Source organism: Anser brachyrhynchus (assembly GCF_964034855.1).
Source record: "Anser brachyrhynchus genome assembly, chromosome: 8".
NCBI lineage: Eukaryota > Metazoa > Chordata > Aves > Anseriformes > Anatidae > Anser > Anser brachyrhynchus.
In genome coordinates this window covers 25,903,773-25,929,388 of record NC_137702.1, presented here as the reverse complement: position 1 = coordinate 25,929,388, position 25,616 = coordinate 25,903,773, and the positions used below count along the sequence as shown (strand labels likewise).

Below are 25,616 nucleotides of genomic sequence, written 5' to 3'. Positions count from 1 at the left end.
TATTTTTGGTAGCAGATCTGTTTGTCAGTATTTACATTAAATACTCCATTGGATTAATCCTCTAAAAACTAAAATTCAGTCAGTGTCTCAGCCTGCTGTTGATAGAATTTTACCAAATGTTGAGTATCCATAAATCTTATGTTAGTTTATAGCATGGAATGAATTCATAACATTCCCCAAAGAAGTAACACCTTTCTGTTCCAAGGCTTTCTCTCCTTCTTTTCTCTCCTTCCCTCAGCAGTAGCTAAAGATGCTCTTATCTCTCTTCTTACTGTGAAATAATCCAGTGATCCCATAGTGTATGACCATGAACCCAGCATATTTGGAAAAAAGCCAACTTGGAAGAAAATGAAGAGAAAAAAAAAGGAATTTAGACAAGAAAGAGAAAGGACTGGTTATCTTTGTGCTTGCCTTATTATTCCTGTTGGAATTTTTGTATTCTTAGAATGTAATTTGTTTCATGTCACTAGTCTGCTCATTGACAAGCATCAGATTGTCACTGACATTGTTTGGATAATCTGTAGTAATATATGACATAACCAAATAATTAATTTTGGTCAGTTCCTATGTACTGTTTAGTACCAGTGAATAACTCATATTTCTTGCTACAAGATGAACTGTGTATAATTGGAAAAGTGCTTTCTCACTTATCTCTCAGACTTGAGTTAGCCTTTTCAAAATAAAAAAGGAGAGATTGCTTCTTGAAAGGTTTTTAAACCTTTAAAAATATGCTTGTAATTCTTTGAACCCTGTTAATTCTTGAAAAGAATGTTTGCATTTCTTCTGAGAGGTTTAATCATTAGTTATCTTATTTTGACTCTTTCTGGCATATCTGAATAATTTCAGTCTTTATATACTCACATTATGTGGATGTAAATCCACACACTCATGCAGCTGCAATCTGTGCATAAGCATGACTATTGCAATATGCACCTGTAGATGCAACTAAATTACTGTTACTGGTTAAAAAAAGGCAAACAGATGTGTTAGAACTTAAAAAATACAATGGAGGAAACCCTGAACTGTGCTCAGTTGGGTGGAGAGTATCTTAGGTGTCTGCCTTGGCATCATGCCTTACTTTGTTTTGACATTTTGTGTGTCATATTCCCATACACAGGAGTGAAAGGTCCTTCAAGTTAGCTTACGTGCTGGCAATCAAAATCAAGTCGCTGCTACCACCATTTCTGAAACCAAGCCATAGCAATCCTCTGGTGTTCAGTATAGACTGTTTTGCTCTAATTTCCCCTCACTTAACTGTCCTTATAGGGTCACTTCTAACGTAAAACATATATATTGAACTTTTAATGGGAATTGATTAGACATCGTAGCCTATTGTGTCTTTGAACCGCACGGGGTGAAATGTTTCTAGCTGTTCTGGAACTGTTCTGTGTACTTCAACAAGTTTTACTTTGGACCCATTGATGTGTACACAGAAAAGGAGGTCTGTTACTAGCTTTTTGTTTATGATAAGGAGTAACCTTAGGACTTTGGAGCAGAACATCAAGGATTTCTCAGCTGTCTTTTATTGATTATGATTATGCAGAGCTAGCATTTGCAAGGAAATAAAATATTTTTGTGCAATGAGAAAATCAAGAAAAACTTGAAAGCCATCAAAAGTACTTCTGAACAAACTGATTTGAAAGTTCATTGGCTATAAAATTTTACAAATTTATTATTAAATTTTGCACAATACATATAATTTACTCAATATGCATAAAAAGTGCAGAAACTCTGAAAGGAAGTGCCAGTGATATTTTTGTCTGATATTCAGATATTTCTGATGCTTGTAGCCGCAAAATCCATCTAAAAGCAATGTATTATCCTGAAGCCATACATTATCTTGAACATACAAATTCCATTGTAACATATACACTTAAACTTATAACACTCTAAAGAAATAGAAGGGCCAACAAAGTCTGACTTTTTTTTGCAGTTTATTGATGGTCGACTATCAAAATTAAATGCAGGAAGGGGATTCTCCGATGTTTTTGAAGAAGAAATTACAGCAGGAGGCTTTTGTGGAGGTACAGTTCTAATTTGCTTGTACTCATTGATTCTTTTTCTCTGAGAACTGTTCAACATGGTGATATCCTTATGGTATCCTGTACATTTTAGAAGTCATCTTTTTACTGTTTCAGTGTTTCCATTCATTCTTGGAAAGGTTTTAGCCTTCAACAAATCACTGCTAGGGCATGTATTAGTATGAATATAGTTATGTCAGTATATTAAATGAAGATATGTTATTTTAATCCAGTAAAATAATACTTCGATTTCAAGAAGTGATGAAATGTCACTATGTTAATTGTATGTTATCTGCATGTTTATATTGCTTGATAAATTCTATACAAACTATTTAAAAATAATCTTGAAATTTGTGCTGCTGATTTTTTTCTAGATAGTTAACATTTTCAAAAACACTCGTAACTTTTTTTTTACATCTAATTATTTCTGCAGTGCAGAAAATAGTGATTTCCTGACTGTTTAGATGAATACTAACTCTAGCAAGTGCATTAATCATAAATAAATAAATTGAACATTTGTCTATCATCTTAGGAGGAACGTTGAAAATTACACCCTCTACATTAAAAATATTGTTCCTTGTGCTGTTTCCCTCAGTTGTATTCGGTGACAGTTGTTTTAACACTTCTTATGCTGGTTAGCTTAAAAGTTAACCCATATAGAAGAGTGTGTACTGAATCCATTTCTGATTACAGGATTATTGAATAGTTTCCTGTTAAACATTTATATGCTCTATCTGCTATATTGCTTTTTAAGGTACCATATTTGCTATCGAAGTGTTAGATCGCAACATGCGTGACACAGCACAAGTACTATTTTATGGTCAATCTTGATAGTAGAGTAAAAGCCTCCTTAACAAATGGAGGTTCTGTGATTTGAACAAATCCACCAAGTTGCACATGGCAGGTTTGGATGGACATCCTTCCCAAGGCTGCCCTTATGTGGGCATATTCACAGAGGAGAGAACTTGGCCCACACAGAGGAATCGTGGAGTGGTACAGTGTCATCTTTACCTTCTGCAGAATACCTTTGTTATAATCAGAGTACATCAGTCCTTCTGTTAAAGATTTTCAGTGCCTTCTCCTGCCCTCTGTGTCTTGTGCTATGATCTGGCACATAATGGCACGTAATTTGTTTTTTTTTTTTCTTGATTAAAGTGTGGTTATGTTAAACAGAGATTTTCCTCTTTTCTGCCATTATGGTGTAACTTATGCTGCTCTGTAAACAGATTTTAGGCATTGAGCATCCATTACTCAGATAGGCGATGTCAGTATTTGGAGTCCGTTCGCTCACTGCAGTTAGGGGGTCAAGAGGCTGCAATAAAACTGCATTAGAACTGAGATAAAGTTTGCTTTTGGGCCATGCACTGGCAGCTTGTGAACCACATCTCACCTGGCCATGCTTGCAAGGGGGTGCTTGGCTTCAGGAGCCATTCTTGCTTAGATTGCACTGTGTGCTTACTTTTCAAGTCAGACAAGCTGTATATTGCCAGGTTGTGGACAAATTGCTTAGAGCACATATTCAATATTTACATAACTGCCTTCTCATTATCGTTATGAAATGCAGGGCTAACAATATGCATGCAATGGAAGGTGGTGTTTTGTGACACTAAAGAAGTAGAACTGTGATCTCTGCAGAGTGAAATCCCATCCACTTGATTGGATGGTCCAAAGTTTAAAAAAATAAAAAGTAAAAAAATAAAAAATAAAAAAATAAAAGTAGGTGGAACCTAGCATTCAGAAACATCACAGAAAGTGAGCTGTAAGCTGTGAAATGAACAAGTGAATGTATTCTATGGTATAGAGAGTATAATTTAAAAGGTACAAAATCAAATGGAAAATGTTTAAGTAATCTCTTTTTAAATTCACGTTTTCCCACATATGCAATCATAACTAAACCAGTTGAGAAAATCAAATTGGAAATTGGAAAATAAAATATTGATTCCATTATTTTTTATAAATCTTTTTTTTTTTTTTTTTCAGTTAGCTGGTCAAGATTTATTTCCCTAAATGGTACTAGTGTCATTGCTAGTAGTACAAGAAAACAGTGAAAAAGTGAAAGCCTTTGAACCTCAGTTCTCATAATTGTTCATTGCAAGGAGTCTGCATTTTCTTGTCAGGAGTTTCAACTTTAGCTCAGGGTATGCAATGTTAGCATTGCCTTTCTGTAAATGAATATATACTGATCTTTTGTTGTTGTTGTTTTGTTTTTATTGGCTTCTCTTAAGTCTCTACCCAAGTACTAGACAGTTAAAACTTGGTGATTTTCTGTGGTCTCTTGTACTATCTCAAGTAATTGTTTAAGTCATGGGCCATGAAAGATACAGCTCAGATATGGAAAGAGTGACAGCATGGGCCAGATGATATGTGAATATTGAATAAAAAAAAGGAAAGTAGGTACAGTAAACGTTTTACAATAATTTCTCCTACACGAGGACACAGTGATGCCATAATCCCCGGGCTTTTCTCCAGTTCTTTTTCCTTGGGATGGTACCATCTGCAGTCCATATCATGGTCTTACTTGAAAGTTTACCCAGGGGGATCATTATGCTTGAATGAAGTTCATTTATATGTTCTTTCCTTCATGCTGGTGTATCTTATTTTTTTTTTGAATTTTTAGCATTATGTTACTGTACTTTTAATTTTGCTTGGTACCTCAATTGGAATTAAAAAAAAAAAATGCGTGTGGTGAAGAGATAAACTTTTACGAATAAAACAGAAAATATTAAGTAAGAGAACCATTTTTTTCTTAGTGTACATATGTTCTTATCTTTAAATATCATGTCTATCTGTGAAGAATCAAATTAATGAATAATCCTCTAACAGAACTTTTTATGCAGATTGTAAAGAGAGTTGAAACTGTTAAAATACTGAAAGTGTGTTTGATTTTGTTTTATGTTCCATTTTAATTTCAGGAAATTCAAGATCTTATCAGCAGTGGATGCATACAGTGAAGGTATATATGTTTTGTTGGTTAAGTAATTGATTTTTGAGGAAAAAGAAAACAAACAAAAAAAAACAACCTATATCCTGGACTGCCTTTTCTTTAAGTCTTTGTCCTCTTCATTATATGTATGTATGTAATGGTAAGTGTTTGTTCATTTGAAAACAAAAGTATAAGAATATTCTATAGTAAACAACATATCTTTGGTATATGCAAGAATTATGTGTTGTTTTTTTTCTTGGTGAAAAAAAGTCCCATCCTCAAAACAAATGCCAAAACACACAAGGTACTTCTGTAAACATACAGAAGTAAAGAGTTTCAATGCATTCCCTATCATATTGGGTTCTGTAACTGTGAATTAATTGTAACAGCACAATTTGATATGAAGTTTATCACTTCTAGTAAACAGCAATATAGTTAATACGGATTTGTATAGTTTGACTAGCGAAGACCCTTGGAGTAACCTTGTTATTCTGCAGGATTAGTAAAATATATTATTTTAGATTAACAGAATTCTTGTGTGATTAGTTATTTCTTTCAGGTCAAAGTATTTCGGAGTTACATAATATAAGATAGGAGCACATGAAAAATAGCCAGAACTTCTGAATTGATTTTGAAACGGTAACAGTGAATGAAGAATGAAGATACATCATTCTGTTAGAATGCATTGATAAATGTGTCAGCTATGATAATGACATACTGTAACCCTTGTGTATCTGCAGAAAGTAGGTTGTGGAGGAAACACAGCTGTGGTTATTCTTACCAATTTAAGATTGTTATTTCTTTATGGCACACTGTTGATTTCCTTGCTGTTGTCTTAACTTTTGACTTATGTTATAAATCTTACTAATATACAATGTTTTATACATTGCAGAAAGGTGGTGCGCTGATCAACACGGCAATGACCAAAGCCACTCCGGCTGTGAAAACAGCATATAAATTTGTAAGATATCTATATCAAATAAATATTACGTAAAAATGTCATAACTACCTACCACCTCTGATTCTTCCTGAATACTGAAAAACCTAACTATTTTACAAAAGTGTTGCAGAAAAACACTTCCGCCTGCAGAATGCTTTTAGCTTCATTTGTTTTCTCATAGAGCACTAGGGTATAGAATTGGTAACAGTGTCTTCCAGATAGCTTGTATATAACAACAGATATTTTCAAAGTGTCAATGCACTGTTACTGTTTCAATCATAATACACACTGGAAGCTTATTTGAATATCATTTAGGTGGTTGATACACGGCTGTAAATTAATCCTAACATGATGACGACATGATCAAAATATGGACTCTGAAAATAGAAATTCTCATTTACACTAAGGTCCGGTAGCAACTCATGCGTTGCAAAGTTAACATGAATCTAAAACATTTTGTAAATTTACATTTAATTATAAATATAGTGTTACAGTATGTAGTTATATATAGTATTAACATGATGCAGAGAATATTCTCTATTCAGAAGATCATGCAGGAAAAATGGAGTCCTGGCTTACATGGATGGAATTTCTCTTTGGCAGTAAGTGCTGCTCTACTGTAAAGAGGTGGTAGAGCATCAAAAATGCATGCAGCAGTCTTTTTTGTCATTTTCTGTTTAAAAAAATTATATCAGAATACTCATGTTTATCTAGATTTAATGCTTATACCTTTGAACTTTAAATATCTTGTTTTAAAACACTGCCTAACCAATAAAGCATGTTAAATTAAAAGGTACTATCTGGTACAGAAAGAAAAAAAAAAGGCAAGAGATTAAAATGAAATGGGAAGTATTTTAAGGTTAGATTTTTAAATATATGAGAAAAGACTTTCAGCTTCCTTTTTGCTTTTCCAACTGTTTCAATAGTTGGATGCATAATAAGTAGTCCTGAATAAATCAGAACATCAGTCTAAGCTAGTATACTTCAAGTAAAGTTTTCAAAGAGAATTTTTAATTTTACATCAATTGAAAAACACAGCAGTCATGAAGAGAAAAACAGGTAAATAAATTAAATATACTTCATATTCATGTACTCATTTATAATTCAAGAAATTATTCATTAACCGGTTATTTGGAAATTATTATTCTTTGGTTTATATTAGCTTAGGCAGTGGTTACATGATCTCCCAGCACTCAGTATTGGTAATAGTCTTTGATAATCAAGATTCTTCTAAGTGAACTGCTGTTTATACTAAGGAACACTGGTAAATTTTTTAAGGATCTGTCTGTTTACGGTATTCTCATTTAATGTCTCATACTGTTGCCCTTCTCTAGACTACTACTAGAGAACTGAAATATGCATTTCATAGTTGCTACATAACTATTTGGTAGCCTTGAGTAAATAATGTGATTGATACCATCCCTCAGTGTTAGAACAAAGTACTCCTAAGTGCATCCAAATGCAGTGAGTGTGAACTGCAAAGTTAAAAGTGGCTCTCAGTTTAGCATCTGCTACATGGCACCCCATTGTGCTGTTATTGAGCTTATAGATGTATGATTTAAGGATCAAAAAGGCTCTCTGACCTCTTGAATCAAGAAAATGATTTTCTTTTTCTGAATTTCCAGGTACAGAAAAACGTACAAAAATAGGTGGTTTCCACGGATTTATGCCCCCAACCATATTTTAAAAGGTCCTATTTTCAAGGCAACCTTGAAAACTTTTCTAGCTCTTTGCTATATGAACCATATTCATATAGGAAAAATACCCCTTCTATTAGGCTTAGGGTTTTTTTTGTTTGTTTTTGTTCCCTTCACCACAATATATCCTTTCTTGTTTTTTCCTCTTCATCTCCCTCTCTTCCTCCTTCATTCTTTCTTTTTTCACATAAGTACATGATATCCTGTATTGATAATTCATTTCTCTATTGAAGAACGTTCTTGGCTCTGTTTTCTATGCAACAGTGATCCTTAGCTGACTATTTTAATACATACAGAATTCTCCCCTAAATAGCAGCACTATTCTGTTCAGCAACACTGGGCAAAATCTCCATCTGCATATGAAATCACTTCATTTCTCTTAAGATTGATGTTGCCCTGCAAGTTGCCAGACTGGAACACTGTAGCAGTCATCTTGAAAATCTTAACATTTTTCCAACATGCCTTGCTGCTAAAATAGCCTTTCAAATTTAAAGGACCACTTGCAATAAAGAACTGATGTTAAAGACCATTTTTAGCTCATCTTCAGTAATATCAGAGATTTTTTGAGCATATATGTTTTTACAACATTGGCATGCATGTACTGAAAAAACATCTTAGGTATACTGATAAAGCATGAATATATAAAACATACTGACAAAGCACATATGAAATTTGTGATAGATTCTTGTCCTTTTTATAGCACCTGGTGTGAAAAAAAAAAGAAAAATAAATAAGTATGGTATCATAAAGCATGCTCCATGACTACAGCCAATATCTTACAGAGCTACTTAAGTATTTTTTAATTTTCTAGGCAAAAAATCACGCAAGGCAAGGAATAAAAGAAGTAAGGAGTAAGTTGAAACACAAGGTACGTAGTACATTTTTTACTTTCTTACCTTGCTTCATGTATGTTTGAAGCTTATACTTTACAAATCACATGAGATTTGTGTTTTTAATGACTTTTGAAATGTGCTTAGCCCTTTGTTCAACAATACATTTTTCATAACGAGCCCTCTGGCAACTATCTGTCATTCTATGCATCCACTGAATAATCTCTTTATTGTTTGCATATTTTATCATAAAACAACAGAGGTCTTCAAAGATACATTAACAGCATGTATGTTTTCATAAAGTTGATTGCTTTGATATCACAATTGAAGCCTTTGCTTCAAGCTGAGAATTTGAGATGGAAATCTTACAGTGCAATGTATTTCAGAAGGTGTAGTTGTCTGGTTTGGTTTTGTAAGGTATGTGAACAATTGCAGTGTTCAAAAATGAAGACAGTTTCATTTTGCAAAAGGAACATTGCAGAAATATCAGAAAAGGTATTTTACGCATTTTGTAGCTGCATCTCCTGAACATTGTGTTTCCACTCAAGATTTTTCTTTAGGAAGAAAGAAGCAGTTTTAAAATATTTTTATGCTATTTTAAGAAAGCTTTCAAAAATACTTCCTAGACATTTGAACAATTCATCTTTTAAATGACAATGTTGATAATTTGGCTTCTTGAAAGGCTAAATTTGATTTTCTTACTACAGATGGTATTTTCATGACAGTAATGGGTTGTGGCAAGATAATTTTGAATGCTTTCTGCATGCATAATATAAAGGGTACATTTGCAGATAACGATTATAAATAAAGAAATTTAAAGCTGTTTTGTTGCATAGGAGAGTGAGGAAGAGTATGGAACTTGCAGCACTGGTGCAGTACAGAGTGCTTCAGTCTACACATCACATAATGAGAAAAGAGGAAACTCAGAAAAACGAAGACTTGCACAGGTAATGTCCCAGAAACTTCTGTCCTTATGATTATGAGTAATTTTTTTCCAGCTATAGTAACGCATCAGTGAATCTGTTTAAGATTATTGTACTGTCTGTGTTTAAATAGTGTGATTGAAAGGCTATGTTTATAGCAATACTTCTGTCATAGTATACTGCTCAAAAGTAGAAAAAAATGCTATTCATACTTCATCCCTGTTGAGAGGGGGGGGAAAAAGAGATTTATCAGTATAGATCTGAGATTTAATTTAGGCTTAAATGCTGTTTTTGATAAAGGCTTCTCACAAAAAAAATACCTTCTGCTCTATTCACAGATCTGTGTTAAGCTTTTTTTTATAAGTTTCTTATAGTTGGACCCATCAATATTGCATTTATAATAAATTGATTTGGCAGTTGCATGGCTGTTAGCCTTTTTCAGATAGTTACAACTTATTAGTTTACTAAGTCATCTAGTTAATACAGTGTCAATCTGTTACCCTTTTGTTCTCTAATCCTTTCTAGTCTTGAATTGCAGTAACAGGTGTAATGTTTCAACTTCGGAAAGTGTTTTAATATCTCTGCATTTATTTTGACAGTTTTATCTCGAAGATATCTGTAAAATAGGTTTTGTAATACTTTTTTTACTCAACAAATGTCTGCATATGTGCGTATTTTAATGTGTGGGTATAGATTTTATGTTATATTGTTATTACATATTTTTAATGCATGTAATGAATTTTTATATATGGATTTTACTGCATATATTTTCATCAGATACAAAATATAGAAACGCAGTCCAGCTGATGTAGTAGCATTTTTTTTTAACTTTAGATAGTGCAATAACACTGAATTGTGCATGTAATCAATTTAGTTTTGAATTAGTTCAGTTTTATCCCTAAAGTTTTTGAAATGTAGTGTAGAGTTGATACAGATTATCGTGAAATAATGTTGAAATTTTACATTAGGGTTAAGTCACTATTTTTTGTAGTATTATAAATAACAAAAGGATTTTCTGCTTTAATTATTTAGGCAGTGTTTAGTTTGTACATGTTTTCATGATCCCTTTAAAGCCAGTGATAAAGTGTTAAACTATGTGCCCGCAGTGTATTTTTATGTATAGGCAACTGTGGTGCCTCCGTTCTTTCAGGAACTTCTGTACAGCACGCTTTCTTCACTGAGTATCAGAACAGAAGATATCCTTTGCTTTATGCATGACTCTAGAACTGTAATGTTAATAACAGGAATGGGTTCTTAAAATATTACTTCTAATGGATAACTTATTTTAATATATAGCACACCACACCAAAATATGCAGATTAGTGTAGGTCAATCTACAATTGTATGTATCTGTGTAAACGTGTAACACAAATGTACTCTTACAGTCAGTGAATTTCTATAGGCTGCTTTTATTAAGGAAATCTGCAGTAATTTACTAGTATGGTAGTAGTCCTGCCTGCTGCTAAGTACAGGAGTCTAGGGATACAAAAGAATATGATTTACCTCCATGCAATTTAGCATTTCTCTTGAAGGCTTGTTCTGGCACAACAATTAAACTTCTGTATGCTTGTTTGTTTGTATAGTGCTAAATCCCTCAATATTATTCTTGCTGTTTGTATCAGTCATTTTGAAAACAAGACAGAAAGAGTGCATATAATTCCATAGTTCTGTATGGGTTTATACGTATTACACATGCATGTATGTATACACACACATACAGGTATGTACATATATAGCGTCTGTTTACAGGCAAAGCTGCGTAACTAATGGCCCACAATCTAGCCGTGCTGCATCCAGCATGTCCCAGGTCTTCTAAGCTCTCTACCCAGATGCCACCTGAGCCCAGGCTGGGGGAAGGAGCAGGGTGGTCTCTCCCAGGAACTCTGGTCTTACACCATTTCCTTCCCCTCTCGTTTACACTGTTTTCCTCCTCCCCAAAAGCAAACAAAGCAAAGATTTCTCCCAAATAAGTCTGCTGTTGCTTCTCTTATGTTTTTTTTTTTTTTCCCGTTTAAGTGTTTGAATAAAATAAAATAAATGCAATTTCTTTTATAGTTAGGTGCTGATTTTAAACTTTATGCCCAGATAAAAAATATACGTAGGTATTCACAAGTGCGTAAGAGAGACTGTTTGATTTAGTTCTGAATCTATAGCATAAAACAAGTGAACCTCATTGTTTGCTACTATTCTAAGATTTAATATTTTTTCTGTGACTGTCTGTTGCTGCAGATGAACCTTTCCCCCCAGATTTCTAAAATGGTACCCTTGAGCGTCAGTAGCAGTAGTAGTGCTAACCTGGCAATTCATGCACTTTGATAGATATCTAAAATAGGGACTGAGTATTGATTAAATTGCAACATCAATGTATTTGAATATCCCCTCAAAACCTAAACAAACAACAAACGAAAGAGAGTGCTTTTTAATAATCTTATTGTTCCAATCTAGAGGCACCTCTGCTCTTTCTCTCTTCCATATTATTTTAAAACTTGTAAATATAGAGAATTTGTTACTACATTTTGTGTCATGTTAGATGCATATGTTGAGCTATTCATTCTCCAGTGCTTGGAAACAATTAAATACTAACTAATAGTTATCTGAGATACTGTAAAATGTATTTCATTTGAAACATTGTGATTGTGTATGATACAAAAGTTTCCTTCACTCTAAAACACCATTTTAAAGGTTGGTTTATAAGGGGATTTTGGGGACTGGGGATGTTTGCTTTACAATAGAAAGTGAATCTGCTTTTACCCCAATAAATAGTAGTTTGTATGTGGGTCTGCTAATTAGTACGGTTATTTCCTGTTTTGTTGATGAGGCTTTAATAAATGTCAAGGGTACAGCCATGAAGATCTCCCAATTAGGCTTTGCGTTTGTAAAACCCAGCCCCTTTGCTTTTGTGTGAAGATGACAGTTCCAACTGCAGCCTCAGCCTAACAGGGCTCAAGGGAAAGGATACTTCTCTGGTTTTATTGAAAACAAGGCCAGTTTGGCCCAGGGAGAATACCAGCACTGGTCACAGTGCAGAGCGGTTTTTAACAATGAATATTTACTAAGCTTTATCACTTCTGTCATAGTGGTTTTATTATATTTTCTTTTGCCAGATTGGCAATAGACTTTAAAAAACAAAACAAAACAAAAAAAAACAACAGTAAAGCAAAACAAATCGTAGCATGTAAAATAGCTGTCAAAATCTAATTGGAGGATAAATAATTCAATGTGTTATTGCAAACTGTAGTGGTCAGCTTGCCCTCCTATAATTTGCATTTTGAAAATCTTTCCTAAAAAAAAAGTAAAAATAACATGAGCACACTCATGTGCCTGTGTGCACGCACACTCACATACACACAATTAATCTTTACCTAAGATGAATTGTTCTATCTCTGTAATATTCATTTGAGCTTACTCTTGCTTAGGTTAGCTGTTCTAGGCTTTTTATATGTGTGTGAGCTTAACTATATTGCAAGTCAACATTAACAGATGGATTGCCCTAAGCAAGGGAAAACCACAACAACAAAATCTAGTGAAAGTGGAGGATTGAAGCTTTTTATTGTTAAGCCTTATTAAAACCTTGGCATGTGCACTGCTGTTAACTGTTTCATGTCTAGATCTAATAACAAGTCTGATATATTTTATCTTCTACTTTAATTAGATAGAGAGGATATGGTATATAAGAAATTACCGGCTATACATTTTTGAAATAAAAATTAATGCAAGCATGAGGTTGGTTCAACTCTTTTAGCAATATCTTGCCAACAATATTGCTGAGTTCCTTTAACTATTGATGAGAGAGGTATGGTAGTGCATGTATTAGACTACTGAGCATTCAGTTTTTGCATAATCCATTTTAATTCTGTTTTGTTACATACACCCAGGTAATGATTTCTAGGTAGACAAGGACCTAAATGCAGCAGGAGCTCTACAAAATTGCTCAAAATAAATAATTGAAAAGAGAATGTGTCTATTATGAACCTGGTTAGAATGCTGGGAAGATCTGTTTGATTTCATGAATAAGATCTTTGTAATTTTACTGTTACATCGGGTGATAGGGTAGCTTATTAAAAATGGAGCATTTAGGGATGTAGATAGTACTAATGTATTTAGTGGCTAATAAAATATCCTTGCAGATTTGCAGAATGCCAAGTAACAAGTACAAGTTCATTTTATAATGAGTAAGTTAGCAATGCTCCCTTGTCTCTAAGGAAAGGTATGTAATACCTGTACCTTTAGGCATGCACTAGTCTGCAGACGTAGTGGAAACCTGGGCATTTGGATTTGAAGTGTGGATTTACCAGGAATCTCTGTGTGTCACTGCTACTTTTAATGCTTGTATATTGAAGAAGCCAAGTGAGCTACTTTCCATGACTCTGCAGGATTTAAATATAGTGTCTAAAAAGGTTTTAAAAACACTTTTGCATAAAGTAATAAAAGACAAGTTTGTCTGAACTTTTTCCTTAGTATTCCTGAACAGAATTACCTTTCTTAAACAAACAAACAAACCCACACAAATACAGCTCTTACAGTTTTATTGTAGTATGTCATTAACTAGAAAGTATGTAATTCTGCTTGCAGTAGGTGTACTTGGCTTCTCTTCAACAAAGAGAGCAAGTGTCAGGGAGGAAGATGTTCTCAGAATAACCTTACCTTCAGGAGTGCCACATTTATCAATACCCCTACAATGACCAGCAAAATAAGTGACATAATCATTAGCTACAGAGGGCTTCGAGTAACTGATTACTTCCTAACCTGAAAAAAGATAGCGAGAGGGAGCTATTCTGAAGATATTTTTTTCCCGCAAACATAAAAGAGGAGAGAAAATGCTTGTGATAATGCAGTACTGAATATACATATTTTATATCAGGAGACTGAACGCCTTTAAGAAAGTAAGAAAAAAAAAAAAGGAAAAAACCACACAGAAACCCACAATAATTTCAGAAATATAATAGCTCTGGTTAAGGACCTGTATCTATATTTGGATTCAGACAATGTGCTTGAGATCATATTTATACATGAAGTCCATAGAAAATACTGGTTACATAGCTGGAGGTAACTTTGGCTCTCATTGACTACAATTCTAGAAATTGACATTTCATAAATAGGAACAGCTATTTTTCATGTAATATACATTTTATATGAAATATAGATTTGAAGTAAGCTTCGGTTGATCAGTACATTCTGTTTCTTCAGCTAATATTATATAATTTGAAAATACTGTAAATATCATTTAGCTTCCTTTAAGTTGGAGAAAAATCTTTTGTCTTGGTGTGTCAAGTGAGATCTCTTCATTCTGCAAAACAGTCAGATTTCCTTTTAATTAAAAATGAAAAACCTAGGCAGCAAAAATTCAAATTGTAGATTACGAGAGTGCCCTCTCGTGGCTCTAACGCCTTTCCTCGGTGGTACATGCATACATGTATCCTCTGCCATGTATAAACCTTGCTTTTTATGACAGCAGACCATTTAGAAATCAAGCACTACATCCTCACATTATTGTTGCTTTTTTTTTTTTTTTTTAAACTAGAAGATTAGCAGGATTTAATGTAACCTAACTATTTAGGTGCTTTCATGTATCATGCATAATTTTATTTTCAGGAATGCACCCTGCCAAGTAGAGCTATAATTACCATGTTGCTCAAAGCTTCCCCCTCGCAAGATGATAGTAGATACTGCCTCTGAGCAGTGACAGTGACTGATTTTCAGTTAGTCAGTGAGCACATTTAAATGAAAAAGAAGCAATAGAGCTTTGTAAAGTGTATTTTGGTGTTTTTGTTAGTATGAGTTTTTTCCTATTCTCTGCCCCAATCTCTCCATGGGTTTAAGTGAAGAAGTATTGCAAGTCTCTGGCAGGATCCTGCCATTCATTTTACACCTGCAAAGTGAAGTAAACCTTGCCTGTCCTTCTTCAAGTTTTGCAATAAGCATCACCTGAGATCTCTTTCCACTAATTACTGATTCCTTGTTTGTTTGTTTGTTTGTTTTTGTTTTTTCCTTTTAAAGAAGTGAGGAAAGATAGGGTAATGGTCAGGAAATGGGTCTGGATTTTTTTGTTGCCCTTTGTGGTATTTAATGCAACACTTGCTTTTTTCAGGGCAAAATCACCGGCACATCTACCTATGATCTATCCAAGAGAGATATTTAGACCATCAAAAAGTTTGCAGATGCTTTTTCTGGTTATTAGATCTGGTTATTAGATTTTAGTTCTTTAACTAACAGAAGGGCAGCCTTTCTGAGGGCCTTTCTTCTACAAGCGAGAGGGTCTGACAGAAAAAGGCTGCTTCACAAACAGGAGAATTTATAGACATCCTCATGTAACAGTGCTATCTTCTGCTTAGTTTGCTGTGTTCCTTCTATATTCCTGAAGAGCAATCATGGGTAGCATTCCGGCTCCACCTAGCAAAGCAGGGAACCAAAGGGTCAGTCCACCTGTGTCCATTCCATTTTGCTTTTGTTTTCTGGCCTCAAAGTTTGGAGAGCACAACCTTATGTCTAAAGCTTCAGCTCTGGTACTGTCTGTTCCCTAACCTTTTCTTTCCCTCTCTCTAATCCTGTAACTGAGTAGGAAGAAAAAAAAAAAAGAATAAAGAAGTTCAATTAAAAAATAAAGTTTGCCCTGGGGGCAAAAAGAGGAAGAAGTGGAAGGAACAGAAAGAGCCTTTCCTGCAGGGATCTCAGTGTCCCTGAATATGAAAGCTCAGATTAAACCCATCTAATTTTAGACACTGAAATGCCAAAGTTAGTAGCGATGCTTTTTCCACAGTAAGTAGAAAGACAGAGGCATGACCAAAGGGCATTTCAGCCCACCTAGCATCTGGATTGAATCCCAATGCTTCCCTTACCCGATGCTTATTATCTCATTTGTCAATAAAGCATCTGAAATTAGTGAAGAGTATGCATATCTGAGTCCCATCCGTGTTCCCAGGTGCCTTGCAGAGAAAGGCCCACTTTGTCAAACAGAATACCCCTAGTGGCGTCAAACAGGTGGAGGGACTCCTCTTCACTGCCCGATTCCTCTGGCTGCGAGCCTTGGACAGAAATTTATTTAGAGGCAATCTTTCTGTTCCTAAGGCACAATCAGTTTTTCCTTGCAAATGTGATTAGTCTGTCGTCATGCTTCGTACAGAGCTTCCTTCCATAGGCTCGTCTGTAGTTTTGATGGACAGAGTTCAGCACTGCTCAGGTTTTACCTTCTATAAATTTTGTGATATTTGGTCTTCCGATTAAATTTTGAAGTTCGAAGATATATGATGTTTGTGTTTATGATCACGTCTGCTTCCTACATTTTACCTTCAGTCACTTGTATTGTTCATTTAACATGTTTGTGTTTTGTTAGTTCTTCCTTTCAGAAAAGTCGCATGTGATCTGTCATCAGCAATTCCAGCAGGGATCTTGCCATGTGATACTTCTGCTGGTGCAAGGATACGATGCACATTTTAATGGAAATATTGATTTAACCAGTAATCTTGTTTTTTACCTGCTTAAGAATGGTATCAAATAGATAGCATATTCCAGCCATGTAAGCTGGGTTTACAACTCTTCTGAATCACTGAAGTCGCTCTGTGCTCCCAAGCTACATCCCGGTCTCTGGACTTGCATGTTACCTCAGAAACATGCTCCCTTTCCTGTCTTCCACATGCCTTTGTGCATATGGACATCGATTAGTTTTTCCTTTCTTTTTGTGCTCCTCTTATCTTCATCTTCTTACACTGGAAATCTCAGGTGTCATGTTTTAAAGGTCTAATGCTTCTGCTTGTCGCCAATAAAAAGAAAGCCAGGCAGCCTTTGGATGCTGCACTCTCCACAGCAAGGATGCTGCGTGGCATGATGCCATAGCGTGTCAGCTGAAAATGACCATTTTTGCTAAGAATAGCCGCTGTGCCATGGAGAAGAATGAGACCAAGCTGGCTACTTGGGAGTGAGACCCAGCTTTAGGCAGAGTGGGGCCTCGGTCTATTTCAGAGGGGTAGGAGATGGTGCAGGCTTCCTGAGAAAAACAGCTCTGTGATTCTTCAGAGAAAATGAAACTTTATTTGTTGTTTTGGGGAAAAGGAACTATTTCTGAAATAAACATGAGCAGAAGCATGATTAATCCATAAAAATCAAAAGCAGTATTACAATATCCTCAAGTATCATCTGTGTTCAGGAGTATAAATGTAGAAGGTTTAGAGTCTGTTAATTTTTCACCACACTAATTCAGAAAAGAAAGAATTAGAATATGCTTTCCATGACAAGGTACCTCAACAGATTTATCACTCCTATAACAAATCCTACCTCAGCACTGATACTAATGTTTCATTTAACTTTATAGAAGCAGTGGAGGTCTCTATTATGTCGCAGCTTACTTGTAACTTCAGTATGTAAGAGTATGTAACCCATACTCTTATCTATAAATTTCTGGTTGACTGTGGCTTTAAACAGATTTGAGGGATTTCATGCTCTTATAGGCTCTTTATTGCCACAGAAAAGGATTTCTTTCTCTCATTGGGGACCTACTTCGTGGATTTATTTTTCTGCATCATTTTAGTTATCAGGATCTCAGAATCAATGATGCTTTTGTCTCATGGCATATAGTTGTGCATATTTCCAGCTGCTCCGTGCTTTTTCAAATGTACCATGTGCATCTAACTTTGTTAAAGCAGGGAAGGCTTCTGTACTAGGAAGGATGGAAGTTGTTTAGTTTGTGCCATATCCTTGAAAAAGGAAAGGCATTGAAGAAGAGAAAGTTTGGTAACTGTACTTCTGTGTTATCTCTGTTTTTCCTCTCTTTCCCCCATCAGTCTTGTCTCTTGTGGAGTGTTAGGTGAAGTGCTTTTCCTGTGATCTCATTATCCATGGCTTTAGTTTTCAGTCCTTAACCGGAAGGAAAGGCAGTGGGTTGTGGTTAACTAGAAAGTTTGATAGTCTGAGATCTTTTGCCTCCCTGCTGGAGGTGAAATTGTAATTATGTCTGTGATTGCGTTGCAGAGGATAGATGAAATAAAATACCGAAACGTAAGTAATAGTGGATTTGTGTTTATTTTTTTTCTCATACTGAATGAATTATCTTTAAATTATTAAGAAAAGGCAAGCAGTACTTCATATATTTAAACCATAGTAGATATTTTTCTTTACTCGAAACTCTATATGTGTTGATATATTGAGTAGCCAGTAAATGTGAAATTATATACGTGCTGCCATTTATCAAAAGATTATTTGTTTCTCACATTGAGGACAATTAATGGCAGCAGCCTTATTAAACTTCCTGCCTTACTGCTGATCAATAAGCACTCATTCCAGGAAGTTATGCTTCTGAAAGGTCTGGTGTTAAATAAAAAGCTGACATTTCAAAGATTGACTTTCATGCCCAATCAAGAGTGTAACCATCTTACATTTAAATCCTTTAGTATTCATGTAATTTGTCTGCATTTTTATGCCAAAGAAGCACATTTTGTGAGGCTACCAATAAGCAGAAAAGAGCAGTTTCAGGACTTATTCTCACTTTGTTTGGTTCTACCCATATTTATACTGTCAGTACCTTTTTTTTTTCTTCCTGGTTTCAGTGATCAGAATTTTGCCACAATTTTAACAGACGAGTTGCAGAAAGATTTTGGAGTCAGGCAGAAACCAAAGAGGACAGATATGACTTCTCAGTCAAATGCATCACCTTTATTATTGAAATAACATTCAGGATTCAAGGCAGGTTGCCTGCAACCAGTGGAAAACGGAAGATTGCAGTAACAATGCAGTAAGTCATGAGCTTATCAGCTGCAGCCATACAATTCCCCCAGAACATATGAGTGTCGCTTCCAAAGCAAAACAGTACCAACAAGAACCCTCACACTCTGGGGAGCTGGGATGTCTGAATACATCCTTGCTCTGACTGTGGTTGTTCGTCTGCTGTGTTTTACACGACAGCGTAAAACAGTGGTTCAACAGTGGTGTGTGCTGAGCATAAGCTCATTGTGTGGTAAATATGTTGAACTCTTCAATATTCTGAGCAAGATGAGAGATGGGTTCTTGTGGTGCCGTGTGCCTGAAGATAGGAAAAATGCGAAATGCCTGATTTTGAAATGCCTGTATTATGTAAGCCAGACTAGTTGAAAGAAGCAAAACAGTTAAGTAGTTTTTAAGAAGTTTGTTGCTTTAGTTTATAGAAAAAAACATGACAGCAGTCTGTTAAGACTTTATAAAGTTCTGGTGCAACAAGAAAGAAGTATTACAATATCATTTCTCACAGTAATAAATGGTCTGGTTGTTGTTAGAATGTTGATCAGGAAGGAAGCAGAAATCTGTCCTTTTTTCATAAAATGGTATAAAAGAAGGTTACACACTTCAAAATGCAGAAAAGACAGAAATTAAAAGCTTAAATAACTGCAAACAGCAGGATACGTCAGTAATGGAAGGACTTCTTAAATGACTTTGACAGCTTTTGCAGGTGCATGTACTATGTCACTTTGCCTGGTGGAGCATTGAAAAAGATTTATGGTTCTCCTTTTGCAATTTATTAAGAGTTTCTTTCTTTGTTTTTCTTTCTTTGCAAAGTAGTCTGGACATACCCCTCCCTTGCAGTCATTTTTATTACAGCTCCTAGAGGAAAGTCATCTATTCAAAAACATGTGTTGCTTGTTGTCTCAGTGGCTAACTTGCAGAGCTGTAAACTCTGAAGAATGTTGTTATTTACAGCCAGATATTTTCCTTCCCCTCCCACCCCCTTTTTTTTGGTATAAAAATCCCATTTTATTTGATTTAGCTCTTGAAATTTGTCTTGTGTAATTTTGCACCCCTAAACATTTAAATTGGTAGTAAAAATAGTTTCTCAAAGAGAAGATTCTGACCATCAGCAACTAGAGGTTTTGTGGTGTTTTTTTTTTTATGACATGTGCTAAGTTATACTCCTTTGTATGATGTTATTCTTGCTTTCACTAACATGCTTGCATAATACTGTCTGTAGGTGCTCCAAGGGGCCACATATGGGGGCCAAAAACTGTTATGCCTGTGGTGTTTACTGACTTTAATTTTATTCAGTTTCTGTTTCTCACAAACCCACTTTTCTGTCTATGCTCTTTGAAACATTATTTATTATGTTAAAAAATCATGGAGTTACCTTGTGAGAATTTATTCCATTGACAGTGTTAACCCATCTGCAGATAAACAAGCCTCTCTTTTGTTTTTGTTTTCTGAAATTTCTCCATATTTTTAAAGAACATTCTGTCCTGCAAAATCTTGTCTTTACATTAATAGAAGTAAAAGTGATGGCAGCATCTAATTCAGATGCATATTCCAAAAAAGTGAGACAGAGTTTTGCCCTCCAAGAGTCAGTCAGGATTAGAGCTTTAACGTAAATGAATGTCGCGTCAGTCAGAATTTTCCAGAGGAGGTAGTGTATTACCAGTCTTACAGAAATAAAGTATTTTAATTGCCTAGTGAAGACAAATACTAAAATTTAAATACTGCCCTGGTGGCAGTAATCTCTAAGATAACCGATTAATAGTATCAATTAAGGCAAAATGGTTAACCTTCCCTTTAGTTACATGCAGTGGTGTGATTGATTACAATAATGATGGGAATCACTCAAAGAACTCACAAAACTGGGAAAGAGATGGAATTTGCAAAGGAAATTTAACTTGACTACAGCTACTGAAAGGAATAACTAAAATGCTTTTACTTATCTTGGTGTGGTCTGATTACCAGATAACTATCCTGGCATGAGAGGTGTGGCCACCAAAATGGACAGTGAGCCATCTTCTAATAATTTATTTTCTTCTTGACAGTTTATGTTGTATTTAATATACCTGTATTATATTCACTAACAGTCTCCTAATAATTGGATCAGTGTGTTTGAGGTCAGTCTTTTTAACGTCGTTTGTTCTTTTCATAATATTATGGTTTTATGATTTTTACTGTTACTTGCACCTGGGATTTAAGTCCTGCGTTTTTGGTGCTTGATTCCATTAAACATTTCTAAATGTTTATTACATAAGTTGATTCTTTGCAATAAAGTAATCATAGTCAAACCATTTCTGTTCAAAGGTTAAAAGTTATTCTTGTTTGGTGCTAACAAATTACAAAATGTTATTTTGTTACATGTCAAGTAAGTCATATGTTGTGATGACATATTTATTCAAAGTTGTTTTACTTCATTTGTCTGTAATATTTCCTAAACCTTCCTAGTTTCATATTCAATGAATAGTGCTTCATAAATCGGTCCAAACTACTCCAATTCCATTGGGTACTATTTGTTTATTCCACTAAGATCAGCCAATGCAGGAAGTACGTTCTAAAAGGTATTTCTCTCTAAAATACATGAGAAGTATCAATAGTATATTTGTTTCTCTGTGTTCTATCCTATAACTTTTGCTCAGTGTGAAGCTTTGTTTTTTTTTCCTAGTTTTTAATACTGTAATAATTCTCTTGCTTTCTGTTTTTTTATTATTATTTTTATTTTTAGCAGTTTTTATTTGGTTTAACACATTAAGAACCATGTTTCATCTTTGTCAACAAAAGATACAGAAAGTGTTATCAAAACTTTGTGCTTTAATTAAAACCTCTCTTGTTGAATGAGAATAATGTGTCAACCTATAAAAAATGTATATTAGGACATTCCTGATTGTAATGGGGAAAAAAGGACAGTGTGTGTCCTGGTACATATAGAACACTGACAACATCTGTAACAGGTGGCATATTGAAATCCTCACAATACAAGATTTCAAAGCTTCTTGTAGTCTGAAGTTAAGGTCATATTTCTCCCCCATCAGGGGCTTGTTATAGGCTTAAGCATTTGGTGAACTGCATGATGAGATGTGGGCAGTAACACTTTATATTTACATACGATTTTCTTTAAAGTTAGCTAACGCTGTTTTCCCTTTGCACAAATTCTATCCACGTCTTTAAATTACGGCCAGTTTTCCATGGCGCAAAATCACTTACGTGGATTAATTGCATCTATAGTTTTTTGTTGCTGTTGTTTTTTAATTAATATTATTTTATTTTTATTTTGTTTTTGGGTGGGGTATTGTTGATACAAAACAAGGGTAAGAGATGCATAGACCTTGAGACAGTCATTTGTGAAGCACAAATGGCTAAATTCCTGACTTAAGTGTTCTGGTTGAGGCCGAGCAGTTGGTGTGCTGCAAATTCGCATGCTATCGCAATGAGTACTCACTAACCTGTTTGATCAAATTGTTATTTAGCAAACAAAACCAGGCTGAAGACTTTTACTATACTTGAAAAAGAATCTCTATGCAAGCTCCCTTGGGAAGCTCTGAACGTATGCTAACGTTGAGTTAACTGTAATTTACAGTAAATTATCCTGCGCAAAGGCATTCTTAGTGCACAGTTATCAAGCTGGCATACTATTTACTCTGCCCTTCTGTTTAACAGCCTAATATAAATGCAGCTATGTAAAGAGACTCTAGGCTTCTTTTGTATTTACCACTTCAAAAATCCATACTGTGCTTAGTAAACCACATTAACCTCAGAACTTTGCAAATATTTCTATCAGAAAATAGTAAAACATAGTGTTTTGTCATTGCAGGAAAGGGTAGGCAGTAGACTTGAGTGATGCTTTACCTCATATAGCCAGCCTTCTGCTAACCAAGGCTTTGCATAAATAATAATGCACTCTATAGGCCATGAGGAAAAATGGTTTTCTAGCCCTAATTGGTGATGCTTGAGGATTTCATGTCCTTTTCTAACAACCTTTAGAAGACTTGATCGATATGTGGCATTCCTCATCAGGTGCTCAGAAAGTCTTAATGAGTATAGTAGCAGCTAGGTTCCAAATAATTAATGTTGAAATAGTTTTTGTTGTTGTTGTTGTTCTTTTTTGTTTGTTGGTTGGCTTTTTTAAAAACAAAACAAAACCAAATAATAATGTGAGTTTTCTATCCTCCAGACACGTTTCAACCAGCGTCTCAGTAACCAGGATTTTGCCTTGGATGAAGATGATGATGATGAAATGGAGAGAACAAGCAAGTAAGAAGTCTGTTAGGATATATGTGTATGTATGGGAGAAAGGGAAAATAACCAGCATTATTTAGCAAACTTGAGTTCAAGTGACAAATCTTTCTCCTGTCCAGGCTGCTAGCTTGATTCTGAATCTGTAAGATGTCAAGTAGTGTAGGATTAAATCCTCTTTTAAAAGCGGGGCAGGCTATTATGTGTTTTAATTACTTTTAGTGGCTAGGAGAGTTTGATGTAATCCTCAGTCTTCACAGACTCGAGATAAAATGATAAGCTACATATACAAAGAAGCAATGAAATAATATTCATCAACATGGTGGGCAGCGACCTCAGCTAATCTGGTCTTTAGTCTGCTGTTGTGGTCATCACAATAGAAAGTTTTCTCAAGGGTCTAAAAAGAATGATTGCCTTGTGAATTTTATGTGAAGGTCTTACTATGTGTGGATTAAAAGAAAATCTGAAATTGAAACTTAACTTTTGTTGAGGCATTCTCTGAATTCAGAAGATGATATTCGATAATGAATATATGGCTACAAAGCATGAAGGCCATTGAAAGCGAAGTCAAGCAGCCTGATGCAGGAGGAAAATGGGGGCTACAGAAGAGTTCAAAGGATGTGATCAAAACAGTGAGCTATCGAAACAGACTTTATGGTAGTATTCTGATCAGATATAGATAGACTGTTGTAGTGTGGGGGCCAGAGGTAAGATTATTGCAATGAGTGAAAGAGAAAATGATGCGAGACAAAAGCACCCATTCTCTTTGTAGACAGGCAGTACTCGGGTAAATCTGCTCATGTGACAGAGGAAGAGTTGCAGTATGAGAAAAAAATATATGGCTAGGTCTGCTGGAAAGTTCTATAAATGCTGACCTAAATAGAGGGTGTAGACAAGGGAAAAGAGGAGCCAAGTTTGGAATGACTAAAATTTGGAGGGAAGATATGGGAAGTTGTATTAAGGGTGACTTGAAATAATAGTTGTAGTGGTTGGGGAAGAGCAAAGAAGCAGGAATATTAGCTAATAGCTGCTACATCTGCATTGGTACTGTACATTTACCTTCAGGTAAAATTGTTGAGCAAAAAGAAAAATGGGGTTCATTTTTAAGTCTTCAAGTGTGTTCTGCTACTTACTTTCAGAAGTATCTGTAATAAAATGGCTTTTATGTTCCCATCTGATGCAAAAGTTTTTGTCTTCAGGTTATCATCAGAAGACAGTGAGGAAGCTTCTGCTTATTTTTATGACAGTGATGATTCTGGTGAAACTGGAGTAACTTCACAGCATCAAGGAGAAATGGATTTGCTTGGAGAGATTCTGGACACACTGAGCACACACAGTTCAGATCAAGGAAAACTCTCAGGAGCAAAAAGCCTCGATTTCTTTAGGTCAATGGACGACATTGATTACAAGACTACGGTTAGTCTCCTGCTTTCATTTGAAAAACAGTCCCATTCCCTTTATAGTGGAATCCTGCACTTGTGGAATCAACAGCATAAGGACAGTTACTACGGAATAGTCTTTAGAATTGCAAGTGTGTCATTCTACTGCTACAAAACAGCACAACCATGCTGGCAACTTCATGATGTATTTTCACCAGTCAAGGGATTGATTACACTTGTGTCACACAAGTCATCTGGGGCACAGTATTTTTCCCTTACAGCATTAACCACATACAGAGTTGTGAATAAAGTAATAATATACTTAATCAGATAGTTTAATACTATATTTAGCTGCTCAGTCTTGTATTCCCTGATCTAATTATAGTGTTTGTGATATAGTTTACAAGGTACTTCAGTTTTTACCTTGCATCATTAAAGTAGTCACAGTGATACAGTGATGTTTCCGTCTTAAATTATGACATCCACTGCACCTGAAACACTGCTAGAATAGTAATCTAAAGATTTGTAAAAGGGTACGTTGGTCCTGTGCAACTTTAGATAGAGTTGCTTGGGACCCAGAGTGTAAGCAAACTTCTTTATGGGTCAGAGCTCTTGCCTACAACTTCAAAAACCCTCACCTGCTGTGACATGAGCTAAAAAGAAGTTGGTGTTTTTGAATTCAGGCGTATATCAGCTGTCCAACATTTACTGTTGCTGAAAGGAATCCTATGGTCAAAGATTTGTCACTGGAACAACGATTCTGACGCAAATGTTTAAAAAGCTTGTAAAATTTGATATTATGAATGTCACATAGCGGTCACATTAATAAACTGCCCATTTTTGTTTGTTGTTGGCTAAAAGATTTAATATTGAAAGTTGGTATAATTAATTACTGAAGCAAAGAGGAAATGCCATCTGGTTTCAGTTTTAGTCCAACTCCTTCTCATATTATGGTACAAAGTAGCAAAGTA

General features: G+C 35.1%; 1 protein-coding gene across 4 annotated transcripts in view; it reads left to right on the top strand.

Moving 5' to 3' along the window:
* Positions 1-25,616, top strand: part of DENND1B (DENN domain containing 1B) — a 161,367-nt gene that overhangs the window by 126,043 nt on the left and 9,708 nt on the right. For all 4 annotated transcript variants that reach the window (XR_013954273.1, XM_080602139.1, XM_080602138.1 and 1 more), the window contains 7 exons: positions 1,934-2,024; positions 4,934-4,974; positions 5,837-5,905; positions 8,393-8,449; positions 9,248-9,358; positions 23,205-23,284; positions 24,466-24,682. Coding sequence is in view for 3 of the 4 variants with exons in the window: in XM_080602139.1 (XP_080458265.1) it covers positions 1,934-2,024; positions 4,934-4,974; positions 5,837-5,905; positions 8,393-8,449; positions 9,248-9,358; positions 23,205-23,284; positions 24,466-24,682 (666 nt within the window). In the remaining variant the exon portion in view is untranslated. The remainder of the gene's footprint in view (positions 1-1,933; positions 2,025-4,933; positions 4,975-5,836; positions 5,906-8,392; positions 8,450-9,247; positions 9,359-23,204; positions 23,285-24,465; positions 24,683-25,616) is intronic.